General features: G+C 31.4%; 1 protein-coding gene across 1 annotated transcript in view; it reads left to right on the forward strand.

The window, feature by feature from the left end:
* The window catches only part of LOC145297511 (stAR-related lipid transfer protein 5-like), a 351,809-nt gene extending 328,675 nt beyond the window's left edge, over window positions 1–23,134 (forward strand). Inside the window, exon 6 of the mRNA XM_080143411.1 lies at window positions 22,784–23,134. Within this exon, the coding sequence (XP_079999537.1) occupies window positions 22,784–22,949 (166 nt within the window). The 3' untranslated portion in view covers window positions 22,950–23,134. The remainder of the gene's footprint in view (window positions 1–22,783) is intronic.
* The last annotated feature ends 545 nt before the right edge of the window (window positions 23,135–23,679 follow it).

Below are 23,679 nucleotides of genomic sequence, written 5' to 3' on the forward strand. Positions count from 1 at the left end.
TATATATATATATACTAGACTACCCATGACCTGTTGGGTTAGTATGTTATATTAGCTATGGAATTCATGTATGAGCGTGACACTTGTGATGTAAAGAAAATAGTTTTTGTTGCCATAACAGTACATTTCTATGAAAGTATATTAAAATAAAAAATCACGGACAGATCACTAAAACCTAAAAAAAAAAAAAATCCTCCCTATTCGTGTAAAGTTACCTATTTTTCCGAATAATCGCTCAAAAATCGAAAATTAAACATGATTTTCCTACGAATCGAACGCCGACGAAAATAATTTAGCAGCAAAAACGCACATGAACCTACCGATGAGAAATATAAGAATGAAAAACTCATATTGGAATCCTTCAACCAAGTTATAGAAACTTAAAATCCAAAAAAGATAATTAATAAAACCTGAAGCAAAAAAATAAAACCTAAATAAATAAAATAAAATAAAACTAATATTGAAACAGATTAGTAAATGTGCCAACAAATTCACCGTTCTCACACAGCTATTTTGTATCTAGAAATGTAAACAAAAAATAGAAATAGAAGGAAGTAAGGAAAGAAAAAGGAAGGATAGAGAGTAGTAGTAGTCGTATTAGTAGCAGTAGTAGTAGTAGTAGTAGTAGTAGTAGTAGTCTTGGCTTTACTACAATTGTTCTTATGTTTGTCAACGGGTTAAAGTTGTTTAGTTGTAAGAAAATAGCGACAGTATAGTTGTAATAAAGAATAGTTTCAGAACACACCCACTCTTCCCATGTTAAATAATAATTTCGAAATAATAACATTAATATTTCAGGTCAAAATCTGCAAAAGAAGCGATTTGTGTTTATTTGACTACGTTGTTATGGGTTAATGTTTATGCGCGCATGCGCAACCGGATGTCGTAAACCAGAAAGTGGGTTACATCACTCGTTACAAGGTCATTTGTGTTTTATAATCATATATATATACATATATATATATATATATATATATATATATATATATATATAGTAATTTATAAAATATATATGGCGATTAAGCTACACTGAATATTCTGCGTTTCATCCACTATAGGATTCGTCAGCGCATAAGCCTGACGAATCCTATAGTGGATGAAACGCAGAATATTCAGTGTAGCTTAATCGCCATATATATTTTATAAATTACTAACTAGCTCTACCTACGTATTGAGCACTTTTGAAGTAAATACTTAAAGTTTACGCATAAATCTATACTTTCGTATATTAAATTTATGTGAGTAAATGAAGTACATATATATATATATATATATATATATATATATATATATATATATATATACTAGCAAAGATACCTGCGCATCCCGCGGGACTTTGCTTTACAGTCGTGTATCCGATTCGCGGACATCCTTGCAGCAAGTGGATGTTGTTTTAATTTTTAAAGTTCGCCTGAAGCGGCCTCCGGGATGGTGGCGAACAACAACTTGCTGTGCGCTATCCCTAGGTGGAGGAATTTATAAAGAGCAGCAGCAAATATGACCTTACCCTATGACCTAGACCTTGAAAAATTGTCGAAGATCATCATCATGTCAGGTTTGGTCATGATCAATCCAAGGGTGTGGGGTGTAGGAGAGTATACATACATAAGTAATGACCTTGACTTTTGACTTTTACCTTGGAAAATTGTGTGCAGCATCCCTAGGTGGCGACCATCATTATCCCAGGTTTGGTCATGATCGGTTCAGCGGTGTAAACTGTAGGAGAGTCGTACCCCCCCCTCCAGCACACACACAAATGAACGCTACTACTTTTTATATATATATATATATATATATATATATATATATATATATATATATATATATATATATACTAAAACACCGGGATGTGATGGCCCTAGGATACGGTTTTTTCAGTTAATGATGTGAAATACAATATTTATCCGACCCCTGGTTACGGTATTTGCACCGCCTTATGGTGCCATTTATAATGTTATTTGATTATATACATGTCTATTATATACTGTACTGTATTTTGTTACTAATTTTTAATGCCGTATTCCGGGTTTTACTATATATATATATATATATATATATATATATATATATATATATATAGATTCTGTTATTGTTGTTATTTTTCAAGCGATACATACGGTTAATCAATAGCTCATTTTTTTATTTACTTAGAAAGCCGCCCTTTTTAATTTTGGACGTATATAACATTTTTTATTTATTCATTATTTTTAAAACAGTAATCTACGTACACGCGTGTTTCAAGGTCATTACCTCTCATCAGCGTAGTTTAACTGTTTCTAGGAATCGAACCTCAGACCATGTTTACCACAGTCCAGTGCCTTAACCGTTAGGCCATAATCCCTAGATTAATTATACTGTTTATTTTTATCGCTTATAAATTTAGATTTTGTTATTGTTGTTATTTTTCAAGCGATACATACGGTTAATATTGGCTCCGCCTCGGAGTTCATTTTTTTTATTTACTTAGAAAGTCGCCCTTTTTAATTTTGGACGTATATAACATTTTTTATTTATTTATTATTTTTAAAACAGTAATCTACGTACACGCGTGTTTCAAGGTCATTACCTCTCATCAATTTGCCCGTGGCACAGTGCTCAAACCAACAGTTTGTTTACAAACAAAACAATAGTGGGTTTCGCTTAATCGTTTAAATACGCGTCGGGTGAAAATATATTTACAAAGTGTTCAATCCAAAGAAGGGAGTGTAATAGTCATTCACATACAATACTGTTTCGTTGTATCACAACTTATTAGTGCAGCTAGACATACACCTTTGAAGTATGGAAAAGGATTTCCGCCAACAACGCGTGTGGAGTTCATTTATATTTTCCCTGTTCGTGACAAGCTTTCTTCTTTTTCTTTCTTTTTGTCTGCGTCTCTTACGACTGGCTAACCATTGTTAATGATCGATGGGTACTAGGTTTTTCTATTGTAAAACCTTCCCCTGGGCTATATTCTTCCCTCGAATTTTTGTTCTTACCATTTTTTTTTTTTTTAAATTTGATCATAAGCATTCATTAAAAAAAAATTTTTTTACATGGAAGTCACCACTTATCAAGGCCCGGAAGCCACTCGGGGATAAGGGTTATTGCGTGTACGGTAATGAATGGAGTAGTATCGTAGTAATCGTTAGTATTGGAGATTTGATAAAGTGTCTTACTTAAGGGGGCGGTTCATCAGGAATTTGTTTATGTTGGACTTGAAGACATCCAAGTTGTAGTCAGGTGGGAAACAGGCATTCGGAAGAGAGTTCCACTGGCGTGCACTTCTAAGAAAGAAGCTTTGTTCATGGAATCTACGTTTTGGTTTTGGCACAGATAAAGAGTGGGTAAGATTATTGACAGTGGTTTCAGCTAGACGGGTGTTTATTGTGCAAGATTGTGGCGAGGGGGGGACCAGGGATTAGAGTTCAGACGAGCACTTTCCATGGAAGTAACGATAAAACAAAGACAGGCTCGCAACGTCTCTTCTGTGGGAGAGAGGTTAAAGGGAATAGAAAAGGACATCCCCCACTAAAACACGAAGTCTATTTTGTACTCTGTCAAGGCAGGATAGGCTGTTTTTAGCAGCTCCTGTCCAGATGTGGCAACAGTATTTCATCCTTGGATGTACTTGGCTTTCATACAGATAGGAAACTGCATCTTTATTATCTTCTTTCACTTCTCACAGTTTGAAATGGTGTACTTTTCAGTTTTTAGAGAATCCGAAATTATTGGAGTTGATGTTACTTCATATTTACTGGGGGCTTTAATTTGAAAAGCGTTGTATAGTGCTTCCATTGGTAATTCCATATTGTTTTCGGCGGTTTCCATGTATTAGAGTCCCAATTAAGGTCTATCGCCACTCTCTCACTGTAAGAACTGTGACCCCAAGGTCAGAAAATGAGATTGAGAAGTAAGAGCCCCCGAGGAAGAGCAATCTGGTCTGCAAAAGGTGCCCGGCCAACCACATCGGCATTCCCCGTTGAAAGCGCCTCAGGCGATTAGCAATAAACTAAAACCTTCTTTAAGAGAGAAAGCAAGGTCTGAGAGGGGGGACCTCCTAGAACTGCACGGAACTTTACTCTCATCGCAAAATCAACAGGACCGGACTTAATCTCTGTTTATTTTGGGGGCCCGGGATAAAAAAAATCCCTACCTGAGTCTCAATTGATTTATATGCCTTTTATGGAAAAAATGTTCTTTTTTATATAGACCATTTTCCTAATTCTTTTTTATATAGACCATTTTCCTAATTCTTTTTGAGATTATAGCGTCCTCCCAAAAATACTTTCCTGTTCATTAGTTCCTTAAAGAAACTTTATTGTCGACCTTATATGTTTTATACTTTGCATCATCTTTAGTAATTTTTTTCTTTGTATTCCTTGGCAATATCCTGTTGAACACTGAACGTATTTTTTAGTGATGAGACAATTCCAATATTTTTCCCTTCCGATACAATTATCGATTCCATACTAAATTCCCGATTCAGATACAATTACCGATTCCGATTTCGATTCTTTATAAATCTCTAAATATTTAACTATAAAAGAGTTATTTGTCCTGATTACTGCAAAAACGCATCATAAATGTACATATATTTTCTTAAACGTAAAACACACTCGTGAGGGGGGTGATCTAGAGATTTTAGTTTTACTGGAAGTTTTAATCAATAAATATTTATTATTTTATTATTACTACAAGCAGTGGAAGATGTTTCTTGAACCAAAATCAAATAAAAAAGATAATTAAATGGAATTGGTTTTGGCATCGGAAAATAGTCTCAATTTTTTTCAATTCCGATACCTATTAATCGTCCCAAAACTAGTATTTTTCTTGCAGACATTACTTCAGCCGATAATAAATTTGCGTTTGTATTTTGATTTGGGAATTTATGAATGCTTTTTTCTTCCGTGTCGATATTGTCATTCTTTGTTAATGCTATTTTGAAGGTATGAACAAACTGGCCGTTACACATAGTGTTCTACGTTGGTTTAGTGGCATGTTCAATTTCCAACGATTTATAGTAGTCCTAAATTATTGGCATGTGAACATGGTACCATTGTCACTTATAATTGTATTTTGTATACCAAAATGACTAAATACTTCGTATAATGCCTTTATAGTGTTCGAAGCTGTTGGCTGTTTGAATTTATAAATTTAAGGCTATTTCGAAAAACGATCTACGATTTCTAGGTAGTACCTCTTCAATGGTTCAGCCTCTGTCCCATCGCCGAAATGTTGCATTCCTCTGCCTGTTCTACAAGTATTTTAATGGTGGATGCTCCGATGGACTACAAGTCCTTACCTCCTAGACGTAAATACCCCTGACAAACCCGACAAGAAGCAAAATCCCACCCCTACACAGTAAAGATCCTTAGATGTAAGAAGGCCTTCTACTCTAATAGTTTCTTCCCCAGAACTGCTAGACTTTGGAACTCCCTTCTGTACTGACATGCAGAAGTTCAAGTGTAATATGAACAGACATCGTGCTGCTCAACTCTCTACATAGTGTCCTTCCAATTTATGTCTCCGATAGTAGCCTCCTATATTAAAGTGGCACTACGCCTTGTTTGGGGTGAAAATAGAATTAAAAAAAAAATGATCCTGCGTAATCAATATGAATATGTTCAGGGAAGACCTATTTTCGGCTAAGGCTAAATTCTCATTGGTAGAGATTTTGCTGTTAATTGACAGCATTTACATTGATTTCAATGGATTGGATCATTCTAGCCCAATACAGGGTGGAACGATAAACGTGTCGCCCTAAACAAAACAACACTCGCTTTATTTTAAAACATTTATTTATAAAAAATCATCCCAGATAATTTGTTTATGTAGTAGAGCTGACATCTATTCAATGTATCCACCTTCATCCTCAATCACCGCCTCGATATGGGTCCGGAACTGGGAACATGTCTTTTCCAAATGCGCCGACGGGAGCTCGACGAATACTAGTCGGATGGCGGCGATCAGGTTAGCTTTGGTGTGGTGGGAGGTCATGTTAGTGATTTTCTCAACGTATGACAAAACGAAGTAGCCCAGCGGGTTCAAGTCGGGGAGGAGGGGGATAAGTGAGAGAAAGGTACTAAGTTGTAGCATTCCTTTTGAAATCAAGCCTGGGTCTCTTTGAATTTGTGGACCGGTGCCGAGTTCTGCTGCCAAACCCAGATTTTGCCAGCGGCCACCTGATTGCACCAGGGGATCACTACATGCTTCAGCATATCCAGGTACACATTGGTGTTGACTTTCAAGCCGACTTCGAAGATGTGAGGTGGCATGATGTGGCCCTCACTTGAAACCACACCAAAGACCATAACTGTGACCGAAAACTTTGTTTTCATCACCCTGTGCACGTCCCTCAAGTGTTGAACCGTACGGATTTGCATCTTGAGGGTGTTGGCAATAATCCTGTTTTCATAAATTGGATCAGTAGAGATCATAAGTTGTACAGCGGCGCATCTCCGATCTCGCTCGTTGAAACTTTGTCTCTTTCAGAAATGATAGAAGGCTCCTATCGCTCTTGTAGATGGTCTGCAACAAAAAAAGAAGAAGAAAAAAGAAAACCGGGTTTCATCAAGCGGAAATTGAATCATGTCGTCTTTTTTATGGGGAAAATTTTATCTTTCTACCCTTTTAGTGTAACTTCTCATCAATGTTTTCATTCTAGAGATTCACATATGACCAATATTGAATTCTTTTTAAAATTCTTTTTGTAAAACTCATGGTATCACGCCTATCTACATATATCAGCATTTCGTCGAAAACGAAACCATCCTTTATCCCCTTTTCCACTCCCCTATCTGTTTCTTTATACCATTAATATATTCATCCATTATCGCTACCTTTTTTTTTTAAATTTCTTCCAGTGTCACCGGTAGTTCTCTGGCGGGGTTAATTAGTATATCCACTAGTTCTTTTTACTCTTTTAGTGATGCTATAACCGTTTCTTTAAGCAATTCAGAGTTTTTTGGAATCAATCTATGTGAGTTTACTCAATGGCAAATGTTGCTATTTAAAATTGTAGCTAAGCAAAATAATGCTCCATCTCTGTAATCTATTTGCGGTATGAGTTTGTACGCACTTTTTAAACCAAAACTCGACAGTAGTGGATTGTGGTCAGTTTGTAAAACGAATGGTCTATCATGAATAAACCCGTGAAAATTTTTAATGACGTACCCAATTGCCAGACCTTCTTTTTAAATCTTAATATAATTCCTTTCCGCTGGTAGTAAATCCCTTGAAGCATGGGCAACCGGTTTAGTTTATCTATCTTCAAATCTGTGTAAACGCTCAGCTATTCAACCATATTCGCTTGCATCTGATGCTACAATTAATTTGTTTTCTGGATTGGAATTTGCCAAAGCTAGATCCAATAACAAACATTTTTTTAACGTTGCATCGCATTCTTTTGTTTAGTACAATTTTTTAACCTTTCCTTGGTAATTCATTTAACGGTGCTCTCAATTCGTGCATGTTTAGAACGTACAAGCTATAGTAATTTGTTAAACCGAGGAGTGACTATAATTCTGTTATATTTTATAGTCTAACCATGTATCTTATAGCTGCTCCTATATTTGAGTTAAATTTTGTTTCTTTTATGATAAATTATGAATTTCTTCATGCCGAATTCACATTTTTAGTAAGGGCAGACTTGATTTCAAATATTTCTCATATGTTATATCTTCCTCTTTGGTTTTCATACATAAAGTAAATTATAAGGATTATTTGATACTGGAGATATTCATGACCGTACTCCATTTTCTAAAGAGAGGAGATATAGCATATTAGAAATATTTGGAATTAAATCTCCCCTTGCTGTTGGTTCAAATCATTTGAAACCGTAGCAGCAAATTTTAGTCTCCCCTCCATAAGGGCCAGAGGTTTTGGGGAAATATCATATATACAGGGTGGCCGAAAAGTCCCAGGACACTGGCCGAAAAGTCCCAGGACACTCTATTTTTAATATTTTAATGCTGTTAAATATGATTGATTGCAGCTTTTGCTAGTGTATCAAGGAATTCTCTAAAAGAAATGGCACAAAGAACCTGGAGGCGAATAGAATTGTGCAAGAACAATGAGGGCCAACATACTGATCCCCTAGACCACTAAATTACTCTAGTTGTTTTCTACTTTGTTTCTAATAAAGTTCTCTTTTTTTTGTTGAATATATATGTTTTCTGTGTGTTTCATTAAAAAATACTGTGTTTTATTAAAAATGCATGTATAGTGTCCTGGGATTTTCGGCCACCCTGTATATATATATATATATATATATATATATATATATATATATATATATATATATATATATATATATATATGTATAATATAAATATATATATATATATATATATAAATATATATATATAAATATAAATATATATATATAAATATAAATATATATATATAAATATAAATATATATATATATAAATATAAATATATATATATAAATATATATATATATATATATAAATATATATATATATATATATATATATATATATATATATATATATATATGAAATGAAAATTACAATTGAATTTACCAAAATGATCCAAGATGGTAAAATTAAAGTAAATTATGAATATTAAAGAATTAATATTTAGAAAATTATCTCAGCCAGATAAAAAAGCTCGATAAAACCAAATAGGAAATAGAGCTTATAATATGAGTAAACAGTTAATAAAATATGTTAAAAAACACTTTGAAATGAGTTAAAAACATATTTAATAATTTATCCATTTATCTAGTGTTTTCTTTTATTCATTTATCCATTTATCTAGTGTTTCCTTTTCAGGTTAAATATGTTTCCTTTTCAGATTAAATATGTTTTTAACTCATTTCAAAGTGTTTTTTAACATATTTTATTAACTGTTTGCTCATATATATATATATATATATATATATATATATATATATATATATATATATATATATATATATATATATATGTGTGCGACGCCCGCTCTTTGTTTATAAACAAAGCGGTTAGAGCACTGTAAAAGCGGTTGACGGGTGTTTGTTTAAATTGACATTTGGCGAGATTATTTATTGTGGGTCGATCGGTAGAACTGCTGACTGTCAACGCGATAGTTCTAGGTTCAATCCTCGGCTTGGGAGATGTGCTAGTCTAGCGGCATTGATGAGTTATGATACAATGAAACAGGACTGTATGTCGCTGACTACGTATATATATATATATATATATATATATATATATATATATATATATATATATATCCAGAAGGAACACGTAAGTTAATTTGGGAAGGAGGAAGTTGGCAGTTAACAGTTGTTAACTATACATTTGTGGTCTTTCAGGTTCACACGCCTACACCACACACATACACACACACCATACGTATTTATACGTACACTCATATATGCATACGTACGTATATATATAAATATATTTATATTTATATATATATATATATATATATATATATATAAGTAGAAGTTAAAAAATGTATATATATATATATATATATATATATATATATATATATATATATATATATATATAGAAGTAGAAGTAGAAAGTAGAAGTGAAAAAAATGTTTAAAAAAATCTAATCTTGACTTCCTGTTGTAAATTACTCCCGTTTGTTGCGTCGGTCGTCAGGTGCAGTCAGTTGCGTTGTCATTCCATCCTTGTTCACTCACCACATTTCGCATTTTACATGCAGCCTACATTTAATTTTCGTTTCCTTTTTTTGTCTAGGATTATAGTTTTAGGTGAGTCCTTGCATATTTTATCGGAACTTCGTCCGTCTATCGCTATCAACTTCATTCCTAAATAACATTTGTCTCCTTTAAAACAAGCAGCATTTGTTTCGATTCGTACAAACATCTTTATAAGAGTCACTCTTCGGTTACAGTCTATCAGTATATTTGTTGGTCTGTTTTGCTTCAATTTAAAACTAAATTTTTGTAGGTTTGTCACGCTATAGTTTTAAACAAATTCTTTCATTGATTTGTCACGCTTAATATTAAAATAGAATTTTCTTTGGTCTGGAATACATGTTTGAAATAAACGTTTCGATCGTATGTTATGCTTCAGTTTGAAATAACCTTTTAGTTGTCTGTCAAATTTTAGTTTGAAATAGCATTTTACTTGAACTGTTGAATTTCAGTTTGAAACAGTCTTTTAGTTGTCAGTTAAATTTCAGTTTAAAATAGAATTTTTTAACTGTTAAATTTCAGTTTGAAACAGCCTTTTAGTTGATAAAATTTCACTAAGAAATAACCTTTTAGTTGGCCTGTCAAATTTCAGTTTGAAGCAGCCTTTTAGTTTGTAAAATTTTACTATGAAATAACCTTTTAGTTGGTCTGTCAAATTTTAGTTTGAAATGACATTTTTGTTTGACTGTAAAATTTTAGTTCAAAATAGCATTTTAGTTATCTGTCAAATTTCAGTTTAAAACAGCCTTTTAGTTGACTGATAAATTTCAGTTTTAAATAGCATTTTAGTTAACTGACAAATTAAAGTTTTAAATAGTATTTTAGTTGACTGACAAATTTCAGTTTTAAATAGCATTTTTGTTGACTGTCAAATTTCAGTTTTAAACAGCCTTTTAGTTGACTGACAAATTTCAGTTTTAAATAGCATTTTAGTTGACTGACAAATTTCAGTTTTAAATAGCCTTTTTGTTGACTGACAAATTTCAGTTTTAAATAACATTTTAGTTGACTGACAAATTTCAGTTTTAAATAACATTTTAGTTTACTGACAACTTTCAGTTTTATATAGCATTTTAGTTGACTGACAAATTTTAGTTTTAAATAGCATTTTAGTTGACTGACAAATTTCAGTTTTAAATAGCATTTTAGTTGACTTACAAATTTCAGTTTTAAATAGCATTTTAGTTGACTGACAAATTTCAGTTTTAAATAGCATTTTAGTTTACTGACAAATTTCAGTTTTAAATATCATTTTAGTTTACTGACAAATTTCAGTTTTAAATAGCATTTTAGTTGACTGACAAATTTCAGTTTTAAATAGCGTCTTAGTTGACTTACAAATTTAAGTTTTAAATAGCATTTTAGTTGACTGACAAATTTCAGTTTTAAATAGCATTTTAGTTGACTGTCAAATTTCAGTTTTAAACAGCCTTTTAGTTGACTGACAAATTTCAGTTTTAAATAGCATTTTAGTTGACTGACAAATTTCAGTTTTAAATAGCCTTTTTGTTGACTGACAAATTTCAGTTTTAAATAACATTTTAGTTGACTGACAAATTTCAGTTTTAAATAACATTTTAGTTTACTGACAACTTTCAGTTTTATATAGCATTTTAGTTGACTGACAAATTTTAGTTTTAAATAGCATTTTAGTTGACTGACAAATTTCAGTTTTAAATAGCATTTTAGTTGACTTACAAATTTCAGTTTTAAATAGCATTTTAGTTGACTGACAAATTTCAGTTTTAAATAGCATTTTAGTTTACTGACAAATTTCAGTTTTAAATATCATTTTAGTTTACTGACAAATTTCAGTTTTAAATAGCATTTTAGTTGACTGACAAATTTCAGTTTTAAATAGCGTCTTAGTTGACTTACAAATTTCAGTTTTAAATAGCATTTTAGTTGACTGACAAATTTCAGTTTTAAATAGCATTTTAGTTGACTGACAAATTTCAGTTTTAAATAGCATTTTAGTTGACTGACAAATTTCAGTTTTAAATAGCATTTTAGTTTACTGACAAATTTCAGTTTTAAATAGCATTTTAGTTTACTGAAAAATTTCAGTTTTAAATAGTATTTTAGTTGACTGACAAATTTCAGTTTTAAATAGCGTTTTAGTTGACTGACAAATTTCAGTTTTAAATAGCATTTTAGTTGACTGACTAATTTCAGTTTTAAATAGCGTTTTAGTTGACTGACAAATTTCAGTTTTAAATAGCATTTTAGTTGACTGACAAATTTAAGTTTTAAATAGCATTTTAGTTGACTGACAAATTTCAGTTTTAAATAGCATTTTAGTTGACTGACAAATTTCAGTTTTAAATAGCATTTTAGTTGACTGACAAATTTCAGTTTTAAATAGCATTTTAGTTTACTGACAAATTTCAGTTTTAAATAGCATTTTAGTTGACTGACAAATTTCAGTTTTAAATAGCATTTTAGTTGACTGACAAATTTCAGTTTTAAATAGCATTTTAGTTGACTGACAAATTTCAGTTTTAAATAGCATTTTAGTTGACTGACAAATTTCAGTTTTAAATAGCATTTTAGTTTACTGACAAATTTCAGTTTTAAATAGCATTTTAGTTGACTGACAAATTTCAGTTTTAAATAGCATTTTAGTTGACTGACAAATTTCAGTTTTAAATAGCATTTTAGTTGACTGACAAATTTCAGTTTTAAATAGCATTTTAGTTGACTGACAAATTTCAGTTTTAAATAGCATTTTAGTTTACTGACAAATTTCAGTTTTAAATAGCATTTTAGTTGACTGACAAATTTAAGTTTTAAATAGCGTTTTAGTTGACTGACAAATTTCAGTTTTAAATAGTATTTTAGTTGACTGACAAATTTCAGTTTTAAATAGCATTTTAGTTGACTGACAAATTTCAGTTTTAAATAGCATTTTAGTTGACTGAAAAATTTCAGTTTTAAATAGCATTTTAGTTTACTGACAAATTTCAGTTTTAAATAGCATTTTAGTTGTCTGTCAAGTTTTTGTCCGAGATAGCATGTCAATTGATTTGTTACATTTTAGTTTAAAATAGCACTATCGTTGATTAGTTAAGCCTAAACTTTTATCAGCCTATGATGCGATCTTTCACACTTAAATCAGAATTTGTTATACTAAACGCTTCTGTTTCAAATGGCATTTTAATTGATCTGTTTACGCTTTTCGATATGAGTTTTATTGGTCAGTCACAATTAATATTAAAAGTAACAGACTCGCTGATCAGTGTCGCTTGTATTTGAAAAGTAATTTTTCAGTATTAAACGTGCAGATTGAATGATTATATCTTAGAATAGATCCGTTCTTGTTTTCGTTTAGAAAGAAAACTTGGACAAAATGATTAGGAAAATTCATTATTATTTCAAAACCGGGCACGGCAAATGTGCTTAGGAAAGTTTGAGTGAATTCTGAGTCACAGACAATAACGTGTTTTAAATAAACAAATGCTTTTTTGTGATATCTGGGTTATTTCTATAATTATATTTATTTATCTATCTATCCCTCTCTCTAAGTTTCCCTTTATATATATATATATATATATATATATATATATATATATATATATATATATATATATATATATATATACATGTAGAGAGAGAGAGAGAGAGAGAGAGAGAGAGAGAGAGAGAGAGAGAGAGAGAGAGAGAGAGAGAGAGAGAGAGATAGTTGATATATATTTATATATGATGAAAATTATGGAAATAATATTCTAGCTTGATGAAAAATGAAAATGAAACAGACAATCTTTTGTGTATATTTCAAGAGTTCCTTAGCGTAATTGATTTGAAAAAATAAAGTATAATTACCATATTTGAAACAGGAAATATTTTAAAATATTGTAATTGTAATTTATTTATTAAAATCCATCATTCCGAGGAAGTCTTCAAATAAAGATGAAACGTTTATATATATATATATATATATATATATATATATATATATATATATATATGCATATATATATATATATACATACATATATATATACATATATATATATATATATATATACATATATATATATTTAGACAAATATTATTGAATAGCACGGAGTTATTCTGTTTTACAATTTTCCTTTTTATCTACTCCAATCTCCGAATAGTCCTTTTTGTGTTCTTCTTGTCCAAATTAGAAGATGCTGCCTAAGTATATATATATATATATATATATATATATATATATATATATATATATATATATATATATATATATATAATTTCAGTTCTTTCTCGCTATTTGCTTGTAAATAAACTAGCAGTTCGAGCACTGCAAAAGCGATGGGCGTTTATTTGATGGACATTTGATGATGTCGTTTACGATCACTGATTCATGGTCCAGTGATTAGAACTGTCGACTATCAACGCGATGGTTGTAGATTCAATCCACAAGGGAAAGTTACTAGTCCTGCCGCACTGATGAGTTGTGATACAATGAAACAGTACTGTATGTAGATGACTATATATATATATATATATATATATATATATATATATATATATATATATATATATATATATATATATATATAATTATTTTGTAAATACGTTTTCAACGTTATAATGAAGTAATCATTAATATGATAAAGATATGCATAATATTAGTGATAGTATTATTATTATTATCGTGATGTCATTAAGTGAAAGTGAAAAAAAAATTTATGTTATAAACTAAATTATTAGAATTGAAAATATTCTAAGTTTTCGTATTGTTGTAACCGGAAAGACCACTAAGAAAGACGGATGAATTTAGAAAAGGAATTTATATTTACAAGACAACTACATAGAGAACGGGAGTTGTAGTACTTCATGCAAATATGACTGTAATGTGGTGCCTTTTGGTATGTTTATACCACTAGGGGAGTTCCTATATTGTGTATGGGTGAGTCCCCCACAACAATAACAAAGCATAGTATAAATCTATACTATAAAGCTGAACGTGTGTGTGTGTGTGTGGTCACGAATAGGCTCCTATATGGTTGACTATTTTAAAAAACTGATTACATATTATGAGAGAAGATGTATCGAGGATCAAGAATGGGTATATTTGATCTGGCCGAACGGTGGTTCATAAAAATTGTGGGGTCGGCGTACGCGTCTGGCCCCCAAAGTGTGGAAATAAAAAATAGAAAAAAAAACGTTTACACGGGTTTTTGATATAGATGTACATAAGAATATTTTGATAAGTATGTTTCAACTTAAATAAGGATGGTATAATAAAATTGTGGGGTCTGCGTTCGCACAAACCTTAACAAAGGCTTTTCATATCTATTTGCGTAAGTATACTTTGATAATTATGTTTCAGTTTGAAGAAATATGGTATGATAAAATTGGGTGTTTGTTCGTGCCTGACCTCCATAGAATGTAAATATTTCACAAAGTTTAACAAGGTTTTTTAAAAGGGGTGAGGGTCCACAATAACACCTTAACTTTAACTTTAATTCACGTTAGCTTTTATTTTTTTTTGAGTTGAATCATATTGTGTCGAATAAATTCACCTCATAAATTCACGTTCTTATTAAAGTGAAAGCCCCCTCCCAAAAATACAAATTCGGAACTTTAGACAATTCTCGACACAAATTTTGCATAACTCTGTTTTTTCCTTCCCCACATGCACGTGGCACTCTTTCGAAAATAGATAAATAGATAAATAATTTAGTAAGAGTGTTTAGCAGAAAAGCCAACAAACGACTACTCGAAAAAATAAATATACAAGAAATAAATTTTACCATAGTCAATAAAAGTTCAGTTCATGTTGTTTTTTTATTTTGAAATAGTTTTTAATGCTCTTTTCTTGAAATAATTTCAGCAAACCGAAATTATAACGAAATTATAGGCGATAACTACTTAAATGAATTTTTATATAAACTACACATGCCATAATCGAATATTCCCCAAGCACAAAATAACGGGAAACATTAAAATATGTTTATAAATATTCCTTACGTTGACGGAACTCTCTTAAATTGTTAACACAGAATGCTCAGGTGCCCCTCCTTCAAATTGAAAACGGAGCTCTCCATTTCAAAGTCGCTGCCATTTTGATTTTTTTTTAAACCGGTTCGTGAATTAAGAAATAATTTTTTTTACAAACTACTTAAAAATACAAAGCAATGAACTTTTCTACCATAAAAAGTAACTCTTATTGACTGTGGTAACATTTATTTCTTGTATATATATATATATATATATATAACATTTTCTCTTTGTAAGGAGACATAATTTTGTTAGTCACTCTTTGCTACGAATGGAAACAAAGTTGATATAAAAAATACATTTTCGCGAAAATTATCTTTACTTTCATCATATTTTGCTTAGGGTAAGATTTTTGAGTATCAAAACCTATCTCTTTGCAACCCCCTCCTTTTCATACCCTATCATACTTTCATCAATCACAGTCCATTTTCTGCTAGTATAATATAAAAATCTTATCAGAAGGAAAAATCAATTATTTAACAATAAAAGATTTTATATATTCGACTGGCATGATTCCCTACCCCCACCACAACAATAACAAAGCACAGTATAAATATAATATAAAAACCTCATCAGAAGGAGAAATCAATTATTTAACAATAAAAACTTTGGTTTCAGTTATTAATTAATTAATTTAAAAAAATGGTTTTATGATTTATGTAACACATGAGAACTCCTTTACAATTCCAAAAGACCAAAGCGGCAATAAACTAAAAAATGTCCTTGAAACAGGAGTTAAATGTCAGGCGCAGGACATTAAAATATGGAGAGCTCCATCTTCTCCAAAATGGCACTCATCATTTACGCCACGAATCTACCGATATATTGTGATATGTCAAGAATTATCGTTCTTTGGAATATTAAATTAGAAGATTATCAAAGTTGAATGTCCAAAATATGGGAGAAACAATTAAGTTCAATATATTTAAAGTTATTCTGCCTGAAACATCTTCCTTGGCATTATCAGGAGTATTATGAGTATGGTTAACATAAAAAAAATCAGAGATAGAATTAAAAAAGCTGAAATTTAAAGAAATGAGAGAAGTCACTGTTAAATGCAAAATTAACATATTTGGAATTATTTATATTCTAGCTGCTGCTAGGTTAGAACATGTTGCCGGGCTGAGGGTCGACTCATATACTATTTAAAATACGCCGAATACTCTGATCTGTTTCGATTTTCTTGAGATTAGACTACATGTTGGGTTTATAGAAGCATAAAACACATCCAAAATCAATGAAAATCAAACAGGAAATAACACTCATGTGTTAAAGAGAAATAACTCTCATGGCTTAAATAAAGCTTGCTCTCGTTTTTGAACGTGCTTGATGTCGACTAATAATAATTAAAAATGAATTAAATTAAATATAAATGAAATAAACCAACTTTACCTAATATTTCTAAGCAGAACAACTAATAAGCATTAATAGCGCGAAGCTAATTATTGAAATAGATTTTATTTAATGTAAATGGGGTTTCTTCTTGAATTCAGATTTCCTTTGCAAAAATAGTAATATATAGAAATGATACTGGAATAGAAGTTATAAATGTTTTTAGTATGAACACTTCTGAAACATTGTACTTTTGCTTCATATTAATCAAATTATAAACAAAGATACAAACAGTAATAAGACTTTATTACAATAGATTTATATACTAATCTAATATATGAACGGCTATATGTCTGTCTGCCGGTCGGTCGGTCTGCCGGTCGGTCGGTCGGTCGGTCGGTCTTCATATTTTCAAACTATATTTCCGCCTAAATTATAAGTCGAAGAGCAGCGCAAGGGACCTCAAATGATTGGATTCTTTTATGGGCCGTTTTGTATGTGTTTAGCCGGTTAAAATTGTTTTTAAGAGGGCAAAAATTGGTTAAAATTGTTTTTAAGAGGGCAAAAATTGGTTAAAATTGAAAAAATCGTTATACATTCATCTTTGTATATTTTTAATCTGTTTAGATGCGTGTAACGTTAGTACTACGGTAACGTCACCAGCTTTGAATGCTAGTTTCGATTCTAGCTAGTGGCACCTAAATATATATATATTTTTTTACTTTTGAAATCACAACCACATAATAATATATACGAAATCAGTACTATTTAAAAATATCATATTTAAGCGTATTTTACGCCCCCGCCCCTCGCTAGTAATTTTATATTTAAAGAGCTGGGGTAGTAATCATGCTGTCTAAATAAATATGGTAACCAAATCTAAATATATCCCAAGTCCATTGCCCGAATTTCCTGTTACAGTCATTTAGGTCAGTTCTATATTTAAAATGGACGCTATTTTCATAGAAATGTTAATAAGCACATATTTGCTGCGTGTTATTGCTTTTTTTTGCGCTATTCCGGAAAATATTAGCATATTTGTGGATTAAATACATATATCTTTATTTGGAACTTTCACAGCCATGCTAATGTTATTATTATTATTATTATTATTATTATTATTATTATTATTATTATTATTAGTAGTAGTAGTAGTAGTAGTAGTAGTAGTTACTAGGAGTACTCGCACAGGTCATCATCAGAGAGAGTACGCATTGAAAACAAACGATGATATTCCCTGGAGTCTGGGTGACAAGTCTCCCCAGATTTCCATTACTCCCCATGTCTTTTTAGTAACCGTTATAAATGACTGCGATATCGCCCACAACGACCATTAACCTTCACCGAAATTTGGGTGACAATAAAACTCCCCATGGTCAGATTACCTTCGCACTCATCCAGTGGAGGTATAGTAGTGCTTTCTCTTCTTAATTTTTTTTTTTATTCCTTTTGACTGCAATATCGCAAAAGTTATCTGCCATTTATTTCTCGCCGGTAACGACCATTGATCTTCTCTGAAATTTGGGTGACAACTGCTCTGAAAATTGGGTGACAATAAGCCACTTCATGGTCTCTAGCGTAAATTCTTGGAAGCAAACTAATGCAGTGATTGCAAAAGATTAATTTTCTCACAAGCAATGGGGTTTTCCGACGAGCGAATTGGGACTAAAGATTCACGGAAAAGGTTGAAACACATGTGTATGTATATAAGAAATAAAAACAACAACAAAAAACAATATCAATATATATATATATTAAATTTATTACCTTCGCACTCATCCAGTGGAGGTATAGTAGTGCTTTCTCTTCTTAATTTTTTTTTTTATTCCTTTTGACTGCAATATCGCAAAAGTTATCTGCCATTTATTTCTCACCTCTCACTCTAAACCTCAAACCATCTCTCTTCTAATCATACCTCAACATTCCTCGCCACCTTACCTCCTTACTATCACACACCCTATTTACACAAAGACACCCTATTCACGTATAGACACCTAAATTCCACATTCACCTCTCATTCTAATCTCCAAACCAACTCTCTCCTACTCATATCTCAACCTTTCTCACCACCTAATATCTTTAACTTTACCATATAACCCCCCCCAATAATAAGGATAACCTTTATAGAGAAACTATTCCCCTCCCCCCCCCCACAACCTTCGCATCTGATAGTTGTATAGTCTTTTAATATTTATTAATTTCCTTTAATTATTTTAATTATCTTAAATTTCTCCATTCACTATTATTCTCTCATAATTAAAATATTAATATTTTTAAAAAAAATTTAAAATTCTTTTAAAGTTCTTATTTTTTATTTATTTATTAAATTTACCTTATTTATCTTTATCCTTATTTTATTTAATTTAATTAATTTAATTAATTTAAATAATTTTAAAATTTTTATAAATCATATTAATATATTCATGCCTTTCTCATTATTTATTACCGTTAATTGTCCTACTTTTATTTATTAATATGGCTTTAACAGGACCTTTATATTTTTTAGAGAGTTTTCCATCGCACCCCCTTCCCCGCTATGCACGCACGCACGCACGCACACACACACACACACACACACACACACACACACACACACACATTCTTCCTTTCTTTCTTCTATAATAATCTATTAACGTCAGTTTTAAAACGATATTTTTTTAAATATGAAATTCTGAGTCTTAAACGCTCGTCTAGCGTTTCTTCTATGTTCGTTCATTTTGCATTAGTTTCAGATTTTTCTTTGTCGCCGAAGAGATTATACCGATTTTCCACAGTATATTATTACTGTTTTCGGTGTATCGAAACCAATGGTACGACCTTGAAATATGTATATATAGTGTAATAATAAATATTGTATCTTCAGCTCTCACATCTACGATCGAGCACTTTACTGGATTTTTTTCATCACCCCTAGACACGCTATATATATATATATATATATATATATATATATATATATATATATATATATATATCTGTGTGTGTGTGTGTGTGTGTGTGTGTGTGTGTATGTATATATCTTATTAGAGAGACTGCGTCATCAGGCAAAATGTCCTTCAAAAATCCAAATTCAAGACATAAGTATTGAAGGGCATTTGGCCGGATAAGGTAGTCGTTCTGCAAACAGAAACTCCAGAAACATGTATGCACATATGTGTTTTTTTTATATAAAGAAGTCACCACTTATCAAGGACCGGAGGCCACTCGATGATAAGGGTTAATGAGTGTACAGTGGTCAAAAGGAACAAACGGCTACGAAGTCTATTTTCTTGTATAAATAAACATACTATGAACATGCTTTGTTCATTTACTGAGCACTTTTAGATAAACACAGGAGTTGCAGTACATGTAAGAAACTAAAAGAGTACAACCATTATATATATATATATATATATATATATATATATATATATATAATCATGAAAAATATTTATCATAATATATTGTATGATAAATATTTTTCCTTTCTTATTATATGATTCATAGAAAAGGATGAAACACACGCGTATGCGAGTATTTCATCTTTTTCCATGAATCATAAGTGTGGATGATGATTATTCCACTAATCACGTGATTCCAATCTCATTTAAAATGTTAATTTCTATCTGGACCTCTATAAACATGCGTTCAGCTTAACAACCACTGTGTAATAAAGAAAACTTTAGTCTATTTATGTCTTTACAAGCGGACATATATAAAAGGTTATCATAAACAGTGTTCAACAACGCGGTCAAACGGAACTTCCTAATGGCGTCGGGAATTCTTATTTTTCAGCCCCAGATTCTATCTTAATGTATTCATTATCTGATTATCGAAATCAATATAAAATATAAACATAAACAACTTTAATCTATAGTACAACAAACAGGAACGTAAAATTGTAAATGAAATAAGAGATTTAAAAAAATGTCTGCCATCAAATCACGATTCAGTTTGCACTCACGACAGTAGAGCCTCGTTTCCGTTTTGCCTGTCAACTTGTCTGTCTGACGACTTTTGCTTATTCTTTCCTCATTGATGAATGGGAATCAACGGATAAAGTTGCGTGTTTTCCCCAGTATTTATTTTCATGTGACAAAACAAGACTGCATATTCTTAAGATGCGTCCGTTCAGTCTGCGCGCTTTCAACGATGAAAATGCTATTTTAAAGTCAAGCATGGCAGAATAAACGACTGATCGACAAGCGTAGAGAGTCTGCAATAAAGAGGTGCTTGGACGCACCTGAAAATGTATGGAGTTCTGTTTATCTCGATATCTTTTGTCAGGTAAATAATAAAAAGGAGAATGCGCCATTTGTAATTCTCTTGTTTGTCTTCTGTTGCAAGTCGCCTTTACGCATAGGATATAAAATTAAACGCATGGAGAGGGGGAGAAGGAGAGAGTGTGTAAAAAGGTAAAGAGGATGAGAAAGAGAAGACGAGAGAGAAAGCAGGACTATGGGAGAAAGAGAAGGGAGAATGAATGATAAAATGGGGGACAGAGGAGGAGGGTGTAAGTGAAACAACGAGGGGGCCGTGTTAACAGTTAGCTTAGAATTTGCACTATATTTTCATGGTTTGTTATAACAAAGCTAGTCGATCCTTTACTGAGCCAAGTTAGTGAGTCACTGAGACGTGTCCGTGGAGTTAAGATAAAAACAACAAAAATATTCGCAACAATCACACAATGATAATTAACTCCATCCTTATTTACTTCCTGTTCCATATGGTAAAAATAATTGAAACAGCAAATACGATAAAAGTGCGCTTAACCTGACGATACCTCACTGGGATGAAACATGGACGCTTCTGTATACCTTAATTGCCATAAATATATTTCATAGTCAAATATATATATTATATACGTTTTATGTAATATATATATATTGTATCTAATATTATTATACATATATTATATTTAGATATACTATTATATTATATATATGATGATGGCAGCAAATTCGTTTTCAAACATTGCCATTACTTGATATAGCACAAAGAAAAAGATATACAGAAACACGAAAACAATTCAATGATGGGCCGCACAAATGCGATTTTTAACCCTGCCAAACTCTGGCATTCTTTGGTACACATTGTGCAGACATGTGCGCCACTAGCAGCACGTTCTTGATGGTCACTTCTATGTATAATCTAATGCCGCTTCAAACCACCTGCTGTTTTGTACGTCTGCCCGCAGTTGACACAGGTTAGATATGGTAACAGAAGTCTGCTTTGTATATATATATATATATATATATATATATATATATATATATATATATATATATATATATATATATATAATGTGTGCGTGTGTGTACATATATATACATACATACGTATATACATACTAGACTTACTAATAAAATGATTATCCACGGCCACGTGTTTCGCCATATTTATAACTCATCAGCGTGGCTAACTATTCGAAAACTCACATTACGTTAGTATAAAGTATCTTTAGGTAAAAATAGTAAATAGATAAAGAATTTAAAACTATTGTTATACGCCCTTTCAATAAAGGTTGCATTTCTATGAGAATTTAAAATAAACTATCAATCTGTGCGTAATGTGATATTCCGGCCGCTGCTGTTTAAATTCTCTTTCTTTACAGCCGTGTTCGAATCCTTCGATCAGTCTTAATTATCAAGTCTTTCACCCGTAAACATAAACCACTACTACGTGTACTTAAAAAAATATTTAGAATACAATTTTTTTATATACATGATTTTTTTTGTTTTAATTTTTTTTTTTTTTTTGTAATTTTACATGATTTTTTGGTTTCAATAATCGAATTTTGTTTTTATTTTTTCTAGTGAGCCAAACAAGACGAAACTGGTAAACATGATACAACCTGATCTTGGTGGAATGGTACCCCGTGGTTTAGTCGAGGCAGCAATGCCACCTTCCATTGAAGGCTTTTACATCAACCTAAATGCCGCCCTCAAGGAGGACGGCAAGCTGACATCATCGGATGAATAACGGTTTAACGACCTGAAGTGTACACGACGGACGAAGTTGCGGAAAGTTACGACTTCAATGGCGAAGATGACTTGTAGAAAATCACAACGTTAATGGCGAAGATAACAAGACAAGTCCAGTCTAATTATATTGGTTACCGTGGTTATTAAATAGAATATCAGAAAAAAATATATACAACTGGAAAATTTTGTTGTGTTTTGATTTCTTTTGTTTTACAGCAGGGTGTACTCTTAAATGGAAGGAGTATCTGTGCTGATCCTATGGGTTCATGCCTCTTCCCCCCGACTACGTTTCATGTAAAAATTAATCTTTGCCGAAAGATTAGTTTGGATATATTTAAAATACTAAATATGAGAGAGTTATATAATTTTAATAGAATTTTCAGTATTTTTCTAATCATTTATTCCATTATCTTCTACCGCCAAATTCTCGTCGCATCCACTCTTTATTCATATCATAGTTTCCACACAATTTCACATTTTTCCATTAATCTGCCGTCAGCACTAATCATATGAAAATATAATGTAATCAAGTATATATTTTCTTAGCCGACCTGTGTCCCGGCGTTGCTCGTTGAAATGCAATTAACTGAAAAAAATTCCATATCACAAACTTGAAGTATTGAATATTATAAATATTAATAATGATAATTGCAATACCATTAACAATAACATGCTACTTAGAGCGGCAAAATAACGTAATTTATTCATTTGTCTAAGATTTATAGTTA

The sequence above is a fragment of the Euprymna scolopes genome, chromosome 18, assembly GCF_053919585.1.
Source record: "Euprymna scolopes isolate OS-2025 chromosome 18, ASM5391958v1, whole genome shotgun sequence".
NCBI lineage: Eukaryota > Metazoa > Mollusca > Cephalopoda > Sepiida > Sepiolidae > Euprymna > Euprymna scolopes.